This window comes from Dendrobates tinctorius, unplaced genomic scaffold, assembly GCF_039654945.1.
Source record: "Dendrobates tinctorius isolate UK_male_01 unplaced genomic scaffold, ASM3965494v1 ptg000012l, whole genome shotgun sequence".
Lineage (NCBI taxonomy): Eukaryota > Metazoa > Chordata > Amphibia > Anura > Dendrobatidae > Dendrobates > Dendrobates tinctorius.
The window spans coordinates 11099979-11119245 of NW_027361680.1; the positions used below are offsets into that span (position 1 = coordinate 11099979).

Consider the following 19267-nt stretch of genomic DNA (forward strand, 5'->3'; position numbering starts at 1 on the left):
GAAGCTTTAGCCTGTTACCAAAAAGTGCTGACAGGCTCACTGATATCAATGAACTGATATCAATGAACGAAGCCTAGCGTAGACCCGACTTATATACACCACCAAATAGCAGTACAGTATTTTTAAGGTTTGATAGTTGAACGAGGCCCGCCAGTTGTTGCCTTCTATGTGTCTATGGATGACCCTATGTTTTTTTGTCTTTGCAATACATGCAGAACCTTTATGAGTGTACGAGTACCACAACTATACATTGTTCAGAATATATGAAGGAAGTACTACAGTTGGTGCCTTCAAGGGTGTATGGATGATACTGCTTGTAATTTTTGGCAGGCTTTGCACTTTGTGCATAGCCTTTATGATCTAGGAGTACCAATACATGACAATTTGAACAGAATATGTACGAGGCCAACTTTTATGTCCAATACAGGGTTGTAACAGAGTCACTAATTTGTCAGTTCTTGGCTCCTTCATAAATTAAACAGATTTTTAAAAAATTATATATTTTTTTAAATTTTAAAATTTTGCTTTATATGAAAAAAAGTCAGAAAAAAAAATGATTGCATTTTACATAAAATTTAATTTCTCGTCAGTTGGGAATGTTATAGTCACTCATTAAAGTGGAGTAAAAAGTGTGACAATATTGTTCTCAGCAGGGATCTGCAAGTCAGATGCTTCCAGAGGTGTTCACCATGATGTTCTTCTATTTAGTAGCTTTCCCCATCCATTTGAACGTTTTCACTACCCCTTAGACATCCTTTTAGGGTCTGCTGGACAAATGATTGGATTTCCCATCGATTCCCATACTTGTTACGCAAAAAGAGCACCCGAGGATTAGTGCTCACTCATCTCATTTAATTATACACTAGGAAATATGCACATAGTTTTTTCCTGGGTTGTCTGAATTGGCCAGTGTGAACGTGCCCTTACACTTACGCACATATACCGGCTTAGAGTACGGCTTTTTTGTTTTGCTGTAACCTTGTAGTTCGTAAAAACAGGGTTCGTGGCTCCATTTTCTAAGCTTAGCATTTCATTTGTATTGTATCCCACGGGTAGCCGTCTATTGAGCTCGGTTCTGCTCTTATTCACATTGATGTCATTTCACACACAGTAAGGTTTTAATACTAGAAACATGTCAGCACCGTCCCGATGGTTACAACATGTGGTGGGATGGCTTTTACGCTTTTTGAACAAAATCGCATAAACAAAGTACTTTGTTAGTTATATACATGTACTATTACCCTTTACTTATAGGGTGTACATGTACAACGGTTTTCTTGGGGTTTCACCTTTTGATTGTACAACATCATTACAGGTGGAAGAAATACACGCACCCAATGAAAGCTGATAACATGCCCTTTGACGTAAAGAAAATAACTCAAAAGGTGCTAAATACTTTTAGGCTGTGTTCACACACAGCATTTTCTAGCGGTATTTTTCCCTTCACCCATGACAGCACCACCTGAGAGAGGGATCCGCCCCGCCAGGACAGGAACCTACTGAGACATAAGGGGTGGCACCTCTCCCCCGCATCAGTTGGGTTCCTGTCCTGGAAGGAACCCCACTGTCGGCGGTACCCGTCATGGGCGAAGAAAAGAAGATGAACCCAGCCCCGTCACGGCGCGGGAAGAACAGGTGTCTCACCTGCAGCGTCGGCCGTTGGGTGCTGGATGCGCAGTCCCCGGGCCCTCCGGGGTTCCGGGTTCGTGCGGGCGTCGGTGGGATCCCCGGGGTCTGCGGGAAGCCCCCACCGCGCCGCCCTCCCCTCGCGCACGCCGCATCTCGATCCCCATAGCAGGGGAGACGCTGGCATACTGGGTGCGCCGGCTGACGTCAGAGAAGGGCGACGGTATAATGGCGCCGGGTGCGACACCGGCCGGCTTTCTGAAGCGGTCGGCCGGCGGTCGCAGGGGAGAGACACGCTCACCTGAGCGGAGGCGCGTTATTTAAAAAGAGGAGGTGGCAGCAAACGGGCGGTGCAACATGGCGTCAGAGCAGGAACGTTCAGCGTCCCTGCCTCCCTCTCAGCCCTCTGGCAGAAAGCATGGAAGCCGTTCCAGCATCAGTCGCCCCAGCCGCAGGTCGGGGGACTCCTCAAGATCCAAAGAGCGCAGGTCACGTGCTCCGACGCAGCCTCCGAGTCCGGTACTCTTGATTTCGGGTGGTGAGTGATCTTCGTGAATGTTAGCATTATGTTAATAGGGGCTTCTGTTGTATGCTTCACTCTGTAGGAAAGGCCCAGAAAAGCGGGAAGCAAGAACAATAGGGATTGTGCTATATGTAATTCTCCCCTAGCAAGAGATTGGCAAAAAGATCTGTGCTGCGTGCATTCAGCGGACTATGGTGGAGGAAGCGCCTAGTTTCGCAGCCAATCTGATATCTGCCCTAAGGTCAGAAATGGAAGGCTCAATTAAGTCCCTATTGAAAAAAGGGGAAAAAAAAAAACAAAAAAAACAAAAACCAGGAAGGATCCCCCTCGGATTCCGCGTCAATGTCATCTCAGGCGGAACAATCATCCTCCTCAGACAGCGACATGGGGGGTAAACCATGTTTCCCCGTAGAACACAGACGCCCTCCTAGAGGCCATTAGAACTACAATGGGCCAACAGGAAGAAAAGGCAGCTAAAACCCTAGAGGAGGTTATGTTTGGGGGGCTTCAGGAGAGGAAAACCACCATGGTTACTTACCGGTAGCCGGTTTTTCCGGAACCCATGACAGCACCACATGAGAGAGGGATCCGCCCCGCCAGGACAGGAACCTACTGAGACATAAGGGGCGGCACCTCTCCCCCGCTTCAGTTGGGTTACAGAGCATTGAGAGGACTTCCCGGTTAGTTACATGTTTATCCAACACCACAACACTCAAAACACCCTACTAATTGTGCACACCATACAGTGAAAAAGGGGGGGAATGTACGGGTGCTGTCATGGGTTCCGGAAAAACCGGCTACCGGTAAGTAACCATGGTGGTTTTCCCTTCACCCATGACAGCACCACATGAGAGATTTTTGGAGACTTCGAAACACCTTAGGGAGGGACCACCGCTTGCAGCACCCTTCTACCAAAGGTTAAGTCAGCAGAGGAGGATAGATTTAATCTATAGTGCTTAAAGAAGGTTGAAGGTGAGGCCCAGGTAGCGGCCTTACAAATTTGTTCGATTGATACCTCTGCCTTTTCAGCCCAGGAGGTCGCCACGGCTCTGGTGGAATGAGCCTTGATGCCGTCAGGAATCGGGATACCACTAGCTGAATAGGCTACACTAATGGCTTCCCTGATCCATCTAGCAATAGTCCCTTTTGAAACCCCATAGCCTTTCCTGGCACCCTGAAAAGCTACGAATAGGGACTGTGACCTCCTCCACTGGCTAGTGGCAGATATATATTCTACAAGAGCTCTTTTAACATCCAGACTATGGAATTTTTCCTCCCCCAGATTTTTTGGATTTTCGCAAAAGGATGGAAGAACAATTTCCTGACCCCGATGGAAATCTGATGCTACCTTGGGCAGATAACTGGGGTCTGTTCTTAACACTACCCTATCCTGAAAGACTTGCGTATAAGGAGGATTTACTGAGAGAGCCTGTAAGTCGCTTATCCTGCGGGCTGATGTGAGGGCTACTAACAGGATCGTTTTTAGGGTCAAAAACTTTAGGGGTAGCTGATGTAATGGCTCATACGGTTCTTTTGTAAGGGCTTCTAACACCAGGTTTAAATCCCAGGGGGCTATTCTAGGTATTGGAATAGGTCTAGCTCTATGGCAGGATTTAATAAATCTGGCTATCCACCTATCTGATGCCAGTTTGCAATTGTAGAGCGCCCCTAGTGCCGACACCTGAACCTTAAGTGTGTTTACTGCTAACCCCATCTGCAACCCAGATTGTAAGAACTCTAGGATGTCACTAATCGGAGGTTCTTTCCCCAACGGCTTACCCAAGAACTGTAGGAACTTATCCCATGTTCTGCCGTAGATGTTAGTAGTCACCGGTTTCCTGCTTTTTTGCAGAGTGGCCACCAGCCCAGGGGAGAACCCCCTATCTATTAAAAGCGACCTTTCAAATTCCACGCCGTCAGATGGAATCCTTTGACCTGAGCGTGTAATATTGGACCCTGAACTAGTAGGTCCGGGATTTCTGGCAGAACCCAAGGATCGGAGAGGGACATCTTCCGTAGCAGAGCGAACCAGGGCCTTTTTGGCCAAAATGGAGCTATTAGAATCACCCTGGCTTGATCGTTTCTGATTTTTCTTACCACAGTCGGGATCAGAGCTACTGGGGGGAACGCGTAAGCCAGTCTGAAGTTCCACTGGATGTGCAATGAGTCCACTGCCCATGGGTTTTCCCTTGGGTTTAGAGAGCAGAACCTTTCTGTTTGCCTGTTGTGCTTGTTTGCAAAGAGGTCTATCACCGGTTCCCCCCAAAGCTGAATTAACTTTTGAAAAATGGATCGGTTTAGTGCCCATTCTCCTTGCCTCAGGGTATTGCGACTCAGGAAATCTGCCTCTATGTTTTCTGCCCCTTTTATGTGTAGGGCTGTCACGGAGTGTAGGTGATCCTCTGCCCTGCTCAGAATGTTTGTTGCTGCTTCCATTAAGGAGTGTGATCTTGTCCCTCCTTGGTGGTTGATGTATGCCACTGCTACCTTGTTGTCTGACATGATGCCTACATCTCGACCCTGGAGTAGCGGAATGAAGTGGCTTAGGGCCTTGCCCACTGCCCACAGTTCTCTCAGGTTGGAGGATGCCTTCCTTTCTTGAGGTGTCCAGGAACCCTGACCTATGAGGCCCCTTAGGTGTGCCCCCCACCCCAAGGAGCTTGCATCTGTTAAAATTATATCTGTCACCTGTCTGTCCCATGGTATTCCTAAGGTCAGATTTGTCTCGTTCAACCACCAGTTGAGAGAGTCTCTGGTTTTTAAGGAAAGCTCCAGCTTTCCTTCCAAACGCCCTCTTAGCGATCTTTGTGCTCTTAGTATCTCCCTCTGGAGTTGCCGGGTGTGAAACTGAGCCCACCTGACCGCCGGAATACAGGATGTTAGGGTACCTAGCAGGGACATTGCTTTTCTTAATGTCATACATGGTTGGTTTCGGCCCGCCAAGGCCAGATTTTGCACCTTCTCTATCTTGGACTCTGGGAGCAGACACTCTTGCCTTTGAGTCCAGTATAAATCCTAGGAAGGTCTGTTTCTTTAGGGGTTGTAATCTTGATTTTTTGAAATTGACTATCCACCCTAACTCTTGCAAGGTGTTGATCACCTGAGTCAGCTGTGCTGTACAGTGGTCCTCTGAACTGCCCACTATAAGAAAATCGTCCAGGTATGGTATTATGACCGTATCGTGAATCCGGAGAAAGGCTGTCACTTCCGCTATGACCTTGGTGAAGACCCTCGGGGCTATGGATATGCCAAACGGAAGAGCCCTGAACTGAAAGTGCCTTAGTGTGCCCTGAATATAAAGCGCTACCCTCAGGTATTTCTGGTAATCTGGATGGATAGGGATGTGGTAATACGCATCCTTTAAATCGACTACGGCCATGAAGCAATCTTGATGTAGCAGCTTCACTGCCGTAGTTACTGATTCCATCTTGAAGGTCGGGTTCTTTATCCATAGATTGAGGCGTCTGAGATTTATGATTGTCCTGAATGACTGATCCGGTTTTTTTATTAGGAAAAGGGGCGAATAAAACCCCTTTCCTTCCTGTAAGCGTGGCACCTCGGACAGTACCCGCTTGTCTATCAGGCTCAGGATTTCTGTTTCTAAGGCCAGTTGTTCTTCGGTCATCTTCCTGATAGGTGTGATGACGACCACGGATTTTGGCTGACGAATAAAGGGGATTTTCAGGCCTTCTTTTAGGATGCTCAGAATCCAGGTGTTGGAGGAGATCTTTTCCCAGGCCTGGAAAAAGAGTGCCAATCTCGCTCCTACTGGAATACTGGCGTCACTGTGGTGACTTTTTGGAGGTGGAGGTGCCTCCACCAAACATAAACCCTGATTCTTTCTTCTTTTTATCCTCCCATCTTCTCCTGTCAGCGGGAGGACGTCCTCTATTGAATCTTCCCCTCCGAAAGGGCTGTCTCCTCTGATCCATAGGGAATCTGGGGAAGCCTTTTTTCTTATCGCCTGCTTTCTCCAGAATATCGTCCAAGTTTTTGCCGAACAGGAATCGGCCATCGCAGGGGAGAGAGCACAATTTGGCCTTGGACTGAAGGTCACCCGGACAGCCTTTAAGCCATAACGCGCGTCTAGCAGCATTTGATAGTGACGCTGCTCTGGCTGTTAATCGCATAGAGTCCGCCGAGGTATCTGCCAGAAAAGCCGCTGCCCCGTGCAAGAGATACATGTCTGATAAGATCTTCTCTCTTGGGACCCTTGACGCCAGCTTCTCTTCTAACTGCTGCAGCCAGATCATGAGGGAGCGTGCCGTGCAGGTGCCCGCTATCGCCGGCTTAAGACCTCCTGCTGTTGCTTCCCATGCGTGCCTCAAATATGAGTCCGCTTTTTTGTCTAGCGGGTCTCTAAGAACCCCTGCGTCTTCCAAGGGCAGGGCCGACCTTTTGGAAGACCTGGACACCGCTGCATCTATTTTTGGGACTTTGTCCCATATTTCCGTATCCTTGTATTCAAAGGGGTATCGCCTCTTAGAAGCGGATGGAAGGGCCCCCGATTTTTCAGGCTTTTTCCACTCCTTCTCAATAAGCGCCTGGATTTTCGCGTTTACTGGAAAGGTTCGTTTTTTCCTCTCCTGAAGCCCCCCAAACATGACGTCCTCTAGGGTTTTGGCCGCCCTTTCTTCCTGTAGGCCCATTGTGGTTCTAATGGCCTTTAGGAGGGCATCTGTATCTTCTACAGGGAAACATGGCTTACCCCCTGTGTCACTATCTGAGGAGTCTGAGGAGGATGATTTTTCCGCCTGAGATGATACTGATGCGGAATCTGAGGGGGAACTAGGGAAATCCTTCCTGCTTTTTTTCCCTTTTTTCAATAAGGACTTAATTGAGCCTTCCATTTCTGACCTGAGGGCAGATATTAGATTGGCTGCGAAACTAGGCGCTTCCTCCGCCATAGTTCGCTGAATGCACGAAGCACAGAGATCTTTTTGCCAGTCTCTTGCTAGGGGAGATTTACATATAGCACAATCCCTATTGTTCTTCTTGCTTCCTGCTTTTCTGGGCCTTTCCTACAGGGTGAAGCATACAATAGAAAAACCCCCTATTAATATACTGCTGACATTCACGAAGATCACTCACCACCCGTAATCAAGGGTACCGGATTTGGAAGCTGCGTCGGAGCACCTGACCCGCGCTCTTTGGACCTTGAGGAGTGCCCCGACCTGCGGCTGGGGCGACTGCTGCTTGAATGGCTTCCATGCTTTCTGCCAGAGGGCTGTGAGGGAGGCAGGGACGCTGAACGTTCCTGCTCGGACTCCATCTTGCACCGCCGATCTACCGCTGTCTTCCCCTTTTAATTTGCATGCCTCCGCCTGGTGAGCGTCTTCCTCCCCTCCCCCCTGCGACCGCCGGCCCAGCGCTTCAGAAAGCCGGCCGGCGTCGCACCCGGCGCCATTACACCGTCGCCTTCTGCTGACGTCAGCCGGCGCACCCAGCATTCCAAGCGCCGCTGACGTCAGCGGCCGGAAGACGCCAGCGTCTCTCCCCTGCCACGGGGATCGAGATGCGGCGTGCGCGAGGGGAGGGCGGCGCGGTGGGGGCTTCCCGGAGCCACCAGGATCCCATCCACGCCCGCACGAACCCGGAGCCCCAGGGACTGCGCTTCCAGGACCCGACGGCCGGCGCTACAGGTAAGCTACCTGTTCTTCCCGCGCCGGGACGGGCCTGGGTCTTCTTTCTCTTCGCCCATGACAGGCACCGCCACAGTGGGATTCCTTCCAGGACAGGAACCCAACTGAAGCGGGGGAGAGGTGCCGCCCCTTATGTCTCAGTAGGTTCCTGTCCTGGCGGGGCGGATCCCTCTCTCATGTGGTGCTGTCATGGGTGAAGGGAAAAAACGAAATTTTCCAGTAAACGAGAAAATCCAGGCACTTATTGAGAAAGAGTGGAAAAAGCCTGAAAAATCGGGGGCCCTTCCATCCACCTCTAAGAGACTATATCCCTTTGATCATAAGGATGCGGAGATATGGGACAAAATCCCCAAAATAGATGCAGCAGTGTGCAGGTCCTCCAAAAGGTCGGCCCTGACCCTGGAAGACGCAGTGGTTCTTATAGACCCGCTAGACAAGAAGGCGGACTCATATTTGAGGCACGCATGGGAAGCGACAGCAGGACGACTAAAACCGGCGATAGCGAGCACTTGCACGGCACGCTCCCTCATGATCTGGCTGCAGCAGTTAGAAGAAAAGCTGGCTTCAAGGGTCCCAAGAAAGAAAATCTTATCGGAGATGTATCTCTTGCACGGGGCAGCAGCTTTTTTGGCCGATACCTCGGTGGACTCTATGCGGATGACAGCCAGGGCAGCGTCACTATCAAATGCTTCTAGACGCGCGTTATGGCTTAAGGGCTGTCCGGGTGACCTTCAGTCCAAGGCCAAATTATGCTCTCTCCCCTGCGATGGTCGATTCCTGTTCGGCAAGAACTTGGGACGATATACTGGAGAAAGCAGGCGATAAGAAAAAAGGCTTCCCGAGATTCCCTATGGATCAGAGGAGACAGCCCTTTCGGAGGGGGGGGATTCAATAGGGGGCGTCCTCCTGCTGACAGGAGAAGATGGGAGGATATAAAAAAAAAAAAAAAAAAAAAAATTGGGGTTTATGTTTGGTGGAGGCACCTCCACCTCAAAGAAGTCGCCACAGTGACACCAGTATTCCAGTGGTGAAGCTGCTACACCAAGATTACTTCATGGCCGTAGTCGATTTAAAGGATGCGTATTATCACATCCCTATCCACCCAGATTACCAGAAATACTTGAGGGTGGCACTTTATATTCAAGGTATACTAAGGCACTTTCAGTTCAGAGCTCTTCCGTTTGGCATATCTATAGCCCCGAGAGTTTTCACCAAGGTCATAGCGGAAGTGACAGCCTTTCTCCGGATTCACGACACGGTCATAATACCATACCTGGACGATTTTCTTATAGTGGGCAGCTCAGAGGACCACTGTACAGCGCAGTTGACCCGGGTGATCAACACCTTGCAGGAATTAGGGTGGATAGTCAATTTCAAAAAATCAAAATTGCAACCCCTAAAACAGACCTTCCTAGGATTTATACTAGACTCAGAAAGGCAAGAGTGTCTGCTCCCAGAGTCCAAAATAGAAAAGGTGCAAAATCTGGCCTTGACGGGCCAAAACCAACCACGTATGACATTAAGAAAAGCAATGTCTCTGCTAGGTACCCTAACATCCTGTATTCCGGCGGTCAGGTGGGCTCAGTTTCACACCCGGCAACTCCAGTGTGAGATACTAACAGCACAAAGATCGCCAAGAGGGCATTTAGAAGGAAAGCTGGAGCTTTCCTTAAAAACCAGAGACTCTCTCAATTGGTGGCTGGACGAGACAAATCTGACCTTGGGAATACTGTGGGACAGACAGACGTCAGATATAATCTTAACAGAGTCACAATACTCTGAAGCAGGGGGAATGGGCGCTAAACCGGTCCATTTTTCAAAAAATAACTCAGCTTTGGGGGAAACCGGTGATAGACCTCTTTGCCAACAAATACAACAGGCAAACAGAAAGGTTCTGCTCTCTAAACCCGAGAGAAAAACCATGGGCAGTGGACTCGTTGCACATCCAGTGGAACTTCAGGCTAGCTTATGCGTTCCCCCCCAGTGGCTCTGATCCCAACAGTTGTCAGAAAAATCAGAAACGGGTGATTCTAATAACTCCATTTTGGCCAAAAAGGCCCTGGTTTGCTCTGCTACGAAGGATGTCCCTCTCCAATCCTTGGGTTCTGCCAGAAATCCCGGACCTACTAGCTCAAAGTCCAATATTCCACGCTCTGGTCAGCGTGGAATTTGAAAGGTCGCTTTTAACGGATAGAGGGTTCTCCCCCGGGTTGGTGGCCACCCTGCTAAAGAGAAGGAAACCAGTGACGACTAACATCTATGGCAGAACATGGAATAAGTTCCTGCAGTTCTTAGGTAGGCCGTTGGGGAAAGAACCCCCGATTAATGCCATCCTGGAGTTCTTACAATCAGGGTTGCAGATGGGGTTAGCAGTGAACACACTTAAAGTTCAGGTGTCTGCACTAGGGGCGCTCTACAACTGCAAATTGGCATCAAATAGGTGGGTAGCCAGATTTATTAAATCCTGCCATAGAGCTAGGCCTATCCCAATACCCCGGATAGCCCCCTGGGATTTAAACCTAGTGCTAGAAGCCCTTACAAAAGATCCGTATGAGCCATTACATCAGCTACCCCTAAAGTTTCAGACCCTAAAAACAATCCTGTTAGTGGCCCTCACGTCAGCCCGCAGGATAAGCGACTTACAGGCTCTCTCAGTAAATCCACCTTATACGCAAGTCTTTCAGGATAGGGTAGTGTTAAGAACAGACCCCGCTTATTTGCCCAAAGTAGCATCAGATTTCCATCGGGGTCAGGAAATTGTCCTTCCATCTTTCTGCGAGAACCCAAAAAATCTGGGGGAGGAAAAGTTCCATAATCTAGATGTTAAGAGAGCTCTTGTAGAATACATATCTGACTAGCCAGTGGAGGAGGTCCCAGTCCCTATTCGTAGCTTTTCAGGGTGCCAGGAAAGGCTATGGGGTTTCAAAAGGGACTATTGCTAGATGGATTAGGGAGGCCTTTAGTGTAGCCTCCTCAGCTAGTGGTATCCCGATTCCTGACGGCATCAAGGCTCATTCCACCAGAGCCGTGGCGACCTCCTGGGCTGAAAAAGCAGAGGTATCGATCGAACAGATTTGTAAGGCCGCTACCTGGGCCTCACCTTCAACCTTCTTTAAGCACTATAGGTTGAATCTATCCTCCTCTGCTGACTTAACCTTCGGTAGAAGGGTGCTGCAAGCGGTGGTCCCTCCCTAAGGTGTTTCGAATCTCCATAAATCTCTCAGGTGGTGCTATCATGGGTGAAGGGAAAACCACCATGGTTACTTACCGGTAGCCGGTTTTTCCGGAACCCATGACAGCACCCGTATATTCCCCCCCCTTTTCACCATATGGGTGTGCACAATTAGAAGGGTGTTTTTTGAGTGTTGTGGTGTTGGATTAAACATGTAACTAACCGGGAAGTCCTCTCAGTGCTCTGTAACCCAACTGAAGCGGGGGAGAGGTGCCACCCCTTATGTCTCAGTAGGTTCCTGTCCTGGCGGGGTGGATCCCTCTCTCAGGTGGTGCAGTCATGGGTTCCGGAAAAACCGGCTACCGGTAAGTAACCATGGTGGTTTTAGCGGATTTTCCAATAAAACCGCTAAAAATAAGCTTCATTCATTTCTATGCATTTTGCACATACTGATGCGTTTACCGCGAAAAAACCGCAGCATGCTCATTAATTTCGTGGATTTTTCCGCATTTCTGGCTATTTCCATGCGTCCTGAAAATGCGCTGAAAACACAAACCGCGCATTTTTTGTGCAAAAACCGCGTGGAAAACATGCAGAAAACACGCGGTTTCTGTGAAGGGAGTCAGGTTTTTCAGCAGAAATTTTCTGCTATGTGTGCACTTAGCCTTATAGTCAATATCTCTGCAACAGAGCAGAAATGTTGATGTTTTATTCCACTCTGCAGCCACTATTACATTGCGAGTACAGTTCAATATAAAAAGTCTCAAATATCTCAAGTCAATACAGCATTGGGCAAAAAGTTCACACTATGTTCAATAGCTATAATTTCAGTGTTTTAGAAAGAATGGATGTTTTCAGGGTTTCCTTAGTATTGCACAGGTGATGGAATTAAGCATCAGAAACTGACACATGTTCTCTCACCTGCGCAATAAGGAAATCCAGAAAACATATGTTGGGGGAAGTGAGGACGGGATTTGGGAAACACTGCACTAAACCAACCGTAGCAATGTTGTACAAGGTTATAAAACAAGCTAGTTAAAAAAAAACAAAAAAAAAAATAAAAAAAACACACAATAAGGAAAAAACCCATGCAAAGTGAATTTGGTGATTAAATATATTCTACTGTGATACCGATGCTCATGCTTTACCCCTAGTACAAAAACAATTTTTTGACCCCTTGGTAGTATGAAAATTGTCGTTTGGAAAAATGCACAGTGAAAAAAACTTTAGAGGGCATTAAAAAAAAACAAAAAAAAAAAAAACACTCACTCAACAAGGCATTATTTGTAAGAAGTGATGTCAATTTAACAGGTCAATGAGGTGCTCAGATACAAGACGAACCCCCTTCCAGTACCAGAAACTATGAAAACCCTGCCCCTCCTGGAATTTTTACTGAACTGCACAAATCTTAAAGCACAAAAAATGCTGCCACATGTGAAAACCACACTATGCAGATTTTAAGTCACGTTTTCACATCCTAGGAGCATACTCTGATACTGGCTAAGGTTAGTAATTTTACTGACAATCTGAGGGCAGAAATCCATTGGGCATTATAATGGCAGCACTGTAAGTGAATATTTAACAAATTTCATCCACACTATAAAATGTTAGGGTAAACGGATCTGTGAATTTCATCAATAATCTACATAAGTATAAATGACAAAAGCTTTTCTAAGTGAGTCTTTGTTTATAATATGGATGATCAAAAAATAAAATAAGTACAGGTAAATTAACCAGCAGTTCTATCCAATAGTGCATTTAATAAGCTAATCCATTGTCAGAATTCCATAATGGTGCTTAGAGATGAACTAGACGTCAGGACTGGTGTTTAATGATTGTGAAGGACACCAAACAGACAGGCAGGTGAATAGCCACGCCATGCACAACAATACCTGCTACTTTCAATCACCTCAAGATAAGTGCCATTTCTGTAGATCTAACGGAAAGGAGAAATTATAAGGTTGGAAAGATAGAAGCTACAAACAGAAGATCAGAGTGAACAAAGCGTATCAAAAGGAATTGTTACACCCACGCTGCTTTTAGTGTTAACACCTGGAAAATGACAACAGTGACAATCACTTTATATTCAGGTGAAGGGGTGGGGGAGGGAATAACATTAAGAGCAGACTTGGAATTACTTCTCACCATCTTTCCAAAGTTCTGATGCAAATTTATCAGATGACTGATTCAGCAATGTGGCAATATTATCATTAAGTGGGTCCATATTCTTCATAAGCCACTCATCAGCTTTGTAATCAACCTATAGAGAATAGAAAAACAATTAGAGGGTTCTTTGCTTGAAAGTAAAGTTCGTAAAACGCCCTTGTGTTTTAACATAAGCAATCATGAAACCACCATTGCTTAAAACGCCTCCATTTTTAGAAAGGTCCTCAGGTGGCCAAGGTTCAACCAAGAAAGTGAGACTCCATCCTCTTCTATACAGGCACTGAAACTTTCAGTGAACACGTACATAAATGGCAAAAAGAATCTCCTCAGGACGGAGCCAATAAGGAGGGTCATATGACTGCCCACATGACAGCCAGCCTGTGTGCTATGGACATCGCCAATGTTTAAATGATGTGGGCAGCAGAATGTTAAGATACCCCTATGCTGTAAGCAACGGATCTGAGGATGAATCAAGAGTAGAAGTGGGCGAACGCAAACCATAAAGGTTGGGGTCTGTACTGAACACCTATTGTTCAGGCATGGACTCCTAAAGGGGGTTTTACACTAAGCGATATCGCTAGCAATATCGCTAAAACGTCACTGGTTTTGTACTTACCAACGACCGGCTCCCCCGCTGTCCATCGTTGATCGCGCGAGAATGTCCGGCTCCATTTCTCGTCGGGCGCTTCCTGCTGAGACTTCCTGCTGTGACGAGCGACGCGTGGAGGCGGGCGGGAGGACGTCAGGATCGCTGTGTGTGAAAGGTGAGTATCGTGCGCTGCGTCGCTGCTGCATCGCTGAGAGATCTTTCTGTATGAAAGCTCACTAGCGATCATTTAGCGATGCACCAGCGATCCTGACCGGGTCGCAGTTTTTAAAAAAAATATTAGCATAATTAAATACAGTGTGGGAACCCCTCTATTCTTGATAACTAGCCTTGTTAATGCTGCCAGCTGAGGAGCAACCTGCAGCAGTCAGTTTTGCGTGGCTGGTTATCACAATTACAGGAGAAGCAACTTTTTAAAAAAAAAATTTATTTAGAGCGCAAGAGCCGGCTGATGAATACTTTTATCAGCCATACCTGCTCTCGCTGTCACTAACGGCAGCAGGTGTAGGCTGCTATCAGTAGTAGTTCCATCAGCCAACACCAGTGACTAGAGGTAAACTTTTCACTGCTGATCAGAGGCAGTGTTTGCTGCGCTATCATTCACATGACAGAAGCAAACTATTTTTGCAGTTAGTCCAAATAAAAACTAAGCAGTTTGGCTTCTGCGGCCTACATGCCTCACCGCAAATGAACTGCAGAATCCTAGGAATATTGGCCACTTTCCAGAATTTTTAATTTATTTTTCCACTCCTGATTTTGTGTAAGCTGATTTCTGACCCACATCTAAACTTACAAATTTTCCAGAAGAGAGAATTGCAAGCTCTGCCATTGGAATGCACGCTGATGGAGCCAGGGCTTGTCCATAGCATAAGACCTCATTCATACGTCTGTCTTTATACACGCGTATAAAAAAAAGACTTAGTTACTCACCGGTTAACGGTATTTTTCGGAGTCCATGACAGCACCACCTGAGAGAGGGGATCCGCCCTTCAGGAACAGGAAACCTACAGATACAAAAGGGTGGCACCTCTCCCACGCATCAGTTGGATTACAGAGCACAAGAGGACCACAATGGTTAATAGCATAATTTATATACAATACTTTACACAACTATTCATTACCAGTGTATATATAAGAGGAAGAAGTGCACACCCAAATTTAAACTAAAGGGAGGGAATATACGGGTGCTGTCATGGACTCCGAAAAATACCGTTAACCAGTGAGTAACTAAGACTTTGTTCGGTCGTCCATGACAGCACCACCTGAGAGAATTAGAGAGTAATAACTATTTTTTAGGGAGGGACTACAGCCTTCAGCACCCTTATACCAAAAGAGAGGTCTGCGGAAGCACCCAAGTCTAGCCTATAATGACTATAAAAAGGTGCTCGGAGAGGACCAAGTAGCCATCTTACATATCTGGTCGATGGAGACTTCTGATCTCTCAGCCCACGAGGTCGCCATGGCTCTGGTGGAATGCGCCCTCAGCTTCCCGGGTGGCGACCTGCCTTTTGAGGTGTATGCTATTGAAATCGCCTCTCTAATCCACCTGGCTAGTGTGCTTTTTGATACTCTACAACCTTTCCTAGGGCCTTGATAGGAGACAAACAGGGCATTATCTTTTTTCCAGGGATCGGTAACTGCCAGATATTCTATGAGGCATTTCCTAACATCCAGGGTGTGTAGTTTCTCTTCCTTCTCATTAGCTGGATTAGGGAGGAAGGATGGAAGGACTATTTCCTGTGTAAGCTAGAAACTACCTTAGGCAAGTATGCCGGATCAGGTCTGAGTATTACCCTATCATTCTTGAACTGTATATAAGGAGGACGCCTAGATAATGCCTGGATGTCGCTTATTCTACGAGCTGAGGTTAGAGCTACCAGGAAGGCTACTTTGAGGGACAAGTTTATGGAAGCTGATGAAATGGGTTCGAATGGCGCTTCTGTCATAGCTGTGAGGACTAGTTTTAAGTCCCACGGCATGACTCTATCCATTATTGGCCTGGATCTGCCTGCTGCCTTAATGAATCTACTGATCCAGTAATTACCTGCGATGTTGCAGCTAAAGAGGGCCCCCAAGGCTGATACTTGTACTTTAAGGCTACTAGTGGACAGCCCCATATCCAGACCTTTCTGAAGAAACTCCAAGATTTGATTTATAGGCACAGCACCCCGAGCAACTATCCCAGAGTTCTGAAGGAATTTCTTCCAAATTCTGACAGATTTTGGTAGTAATGATTTTTCTACTTTTAAGTAGGGTGTTAATCAGGTCTGGGGAGAAGCCTCTCTCTTTTAGCAGTGTCCGTTCAAACTCCACGCCGTCAGATGTAGGCCAGCCACCTGAGGATGAAAGACTGGGCCCTGGGATAGGAGATCCGGGATGTCCAGAAGGACCCAAGGATCGGACAGAGACATGGTCCTGAGGCATGAGAACCACGCCCTCCTGGGCCAGAATGGAGCGATAACTAACCCTCGCTCTGTCCCTCCTGATTTTTCTCATCACCAGGGGTAGTAGTGATAGGGGAGGGAAGGCGTATGCTAGCCTGAAGTCCCACTTTATCAGAAAGGCATCTACCGCCAGGGGGTTCTCTCTGGGATTTAGGGAGCAGAACTGCCTTAATTTTCTGCTTTCCATGGTGGCGAAGAGATCTACCTCTGGTTGTCCCCATTTTTGTACAATCAGGTCGAAGATGGAGGTTTTTAGGGACCATTCTCCTTGCTTTAGCAGATTGCGGCTTAAGAAATCTGCCGTGATATTTTCTTTCCCTTTCATGTGTAGAGCTGTTAAAGATAGAAAATGTTGCTCTGCTAGCCGGAACAACTGTTCTGCCACATTCATCAGGGGTTTGGAACGAGTCCCGCCTTGGTGGTTGATATAAGCCAGGGTGACCTGATTGTCAGAGAACACTCGCACATGATGGCCCTGTAGATACACAAGTAGCTTCTTAGCTTCTTAGCTGCCTGTTCTACTGCTGACAATTCTTTCAGGTTAGATGACATTTCTATCTGATGACACTCCCATAGGCCCTGAACCAGAAGCTCCCCCATATGAGCCCCCCAACCAGAAGGGCTAGCATCAGTGGTGACTATGCGGGATATGTCATACTACCAGGGAACCCCTCTGGATAAATTATCCATGTCTAGCCACCACTCTAGAGACTCCCTTGTGTTTCGGGACAAGGTTAGCTGGCCCTCTAGGTAACCCCCAAGGATTCTTTGATGCCTTAAGACCTCACCCTGTAGTGTTCTTGAATGAAACTGGGACCACTGGACAGCCGGGATACAGGACGAAAGAGAACCCAGAAGACACATGGCTTTCCTGAGGGACATGGTAGGGTTATTGGAAGCGTTCAGGACCTGATAGTGTAGGCGAACAAGCTTCTCCGGAGGCAGACGGCATTCCTGTTTCTCAGAATCTAGGATCAGGCCCAAGAATTGTTGGACTCTCACCGGCTGTAACCGAGCCTTTTTAATGTTAAGCAGCCATCCTAACCGCTCTAGGGTAGACATTGCCCTTTGTAGCTATTCCAAACAATGTTTTGCCGTTTTCCCTACAATCAAGAAGTCATCTAAGTAGGGGACTACTAGAATGTCTGATTCACGTAGATGGGCCATAACTTCCGCTACTACTTTAGTAAACACCCGGGGAGCGATTGCCACCCCAAAGGGGAGGGCCGCATATTGGAAATGTTGAACTGACACATCTAACTGAACCGCCACTCTGAGGAAACACTGATGAGCTTCATGAATGGGTATATGGTAGTAGGCATCTTTTAAATCTAACACCACCATAAAGCAATTTTGAAACAGCATTTTTATTGATGAATTGTCTCCATCTTAAACGGGCGTATGACCAGGAATTCGATGAGGGATTTAAGATTTATTATAGTCCTAAAGGAGCTGTCTGGCTTGCGGAACAAGAACAGAGGGGAGTAGAAACCTTTCCCCCTTTCTCCCTCTGGAACCATAGTTAGGACCCTTTTGCGGCAAAGATCATGCACCTCGGCCTCCAGGGCAGCTTGTTCTGATGTGGAAGACCTAAGTGGGGTGACCTTAAATCGATCTTGGGGAACCCGGCCGAATTCTAGGCGTAGACCCGCCGCTATCACCCCCAGTATCCAGTTACTACTAGAAATCATGGACCAGGCTGGGTAGAAGGCAGCTAGTCAACCCCCTACCGGAGCAACTAGTCATTGGGGCGGCTTTTTAGTGCCCCGTGCTGGACCTTCCTGGCGCGCCCCCCCTCCTCCGAACATGAATCCTGTACCTCTCCTTCTATCATCCCATCTGCCCTGATCTATGGACGGCATTCTACGGAAATATCCTTTCCTGGTAAAGGGACGTCTATAAGAAGGATTCGGCAGACTGGGGAACTTCTTTTTAACATCCCCGGCTTTCTCTAAAAGTTCATCCAAGACGGGCCAAACAGATATTCCCCCTCACACGGAATGGAGCAGAGTCGTGACCTGGCCTGGATATCTCCTAGCCAGCATTTTAACCAGAGGGACCTTCGAGCTGCGTTAGATAAACTCGCGGTCCTAGCCGCCATCCTCGCAGAGTCTGCTGAAGCATCAGCCAAAAAAGCCGCCGCACTTTGGATGATTGGTAGAGTTTTCCGAATGGATGCTCTTGAGGCTCAGTCCTTCAGTTGGGAATCCAGTTGATCTAGCCAGACCATCATGGATCTGGCCGTACATGTGGCAGCTATCGCTGGTCTTAAAGCGCCTGCTGACATCTCCCATGTTCCCTTCAGAAAAGAATCCGCTTTTTTATCCAGCGGGTCTTTTAAGGAGGCCATGTCGTCGAAAGGTATGGAGGATTTTTTGGAGGCTTTGGCTACTGCCGCCTCCAGCTTAGGGGCCTTATCCCATCTGTCTACCACTGGGTCATCGAACGGGTACCTCCGCTTGAAGTCAGGTGGTAATGAGCCCCTTTTATCAGGTCTCTTCCATTCCCTATCTATCAGGCTCTGGACTTTGTCATTTAATGGAAAGGCCCTGCGCTTTCTGGGATCTAGACCCCCGAACATCACATCCTGTGCTGAAAGTTCTGGCTTTGCGTCTGCTACCCGCATGATGGACCTTAGTGCTTTAACTAGCTTATCCATTTGGTCTAAGGTGAAGCAGAATCGGCTCGAGTCTTCCTCCGAAGAAGACAAAGTGGAGGCCGGGGAATCTGAGGAGTCATCGTTCCTAGGGGCGGCCGAGGACTCTGAACCTGAGAAACTAAATTCTCTTCCCCTAGAAGAATCCCTTTTAGATAGGGCCTTCATCTCTGCCCTGATTATCTCCCTCAGGCTTGTGGTGAAGTCCGGCGTTTCTTCCGCTACCTGTATGGACGGGGGAGAGTGTAAGGGCCTGCCAATCTACCCCTGGGCCACTGTCCCCTTTCAACCCCTACTGTTTGTCTCACGCATGGCTGACAACTTTTAGGGTGGTTGTCTGGCAAGGGGCAACTACAGAGTGCACATTCCCTGTGCTTCTGTTTTCCCGTAGCTTTCCTCCCCTGCGGAAAAAAAAAACATAAGGGAACACT

General features: G+C 47.7%; 1 protein-coding gene across 2 annotated transcripts in view; it reads right to left on the reverse strand.

Annotated features, from left to right (window-relative positions):
- The window catches only part of MYH9 (myosin heavy chain 9), a 247741-nt gene that overhangs the window by 117478 nt on the left and 110996 nt on the right, over positions 1-19267 (reverse strand). For both annotated transcript variants that reach the window (XM_073557995.1, XM_073557996.1), the window contains exon 15: positions 13109-13223. In XM_073557995.1, coding sequence (XP_073414096.1) covers positions 13109-13223 — 115 coding nt within the window. The remainder of the gene's footprint in view (positions 1-13108; positions 13224-19267) is intronic.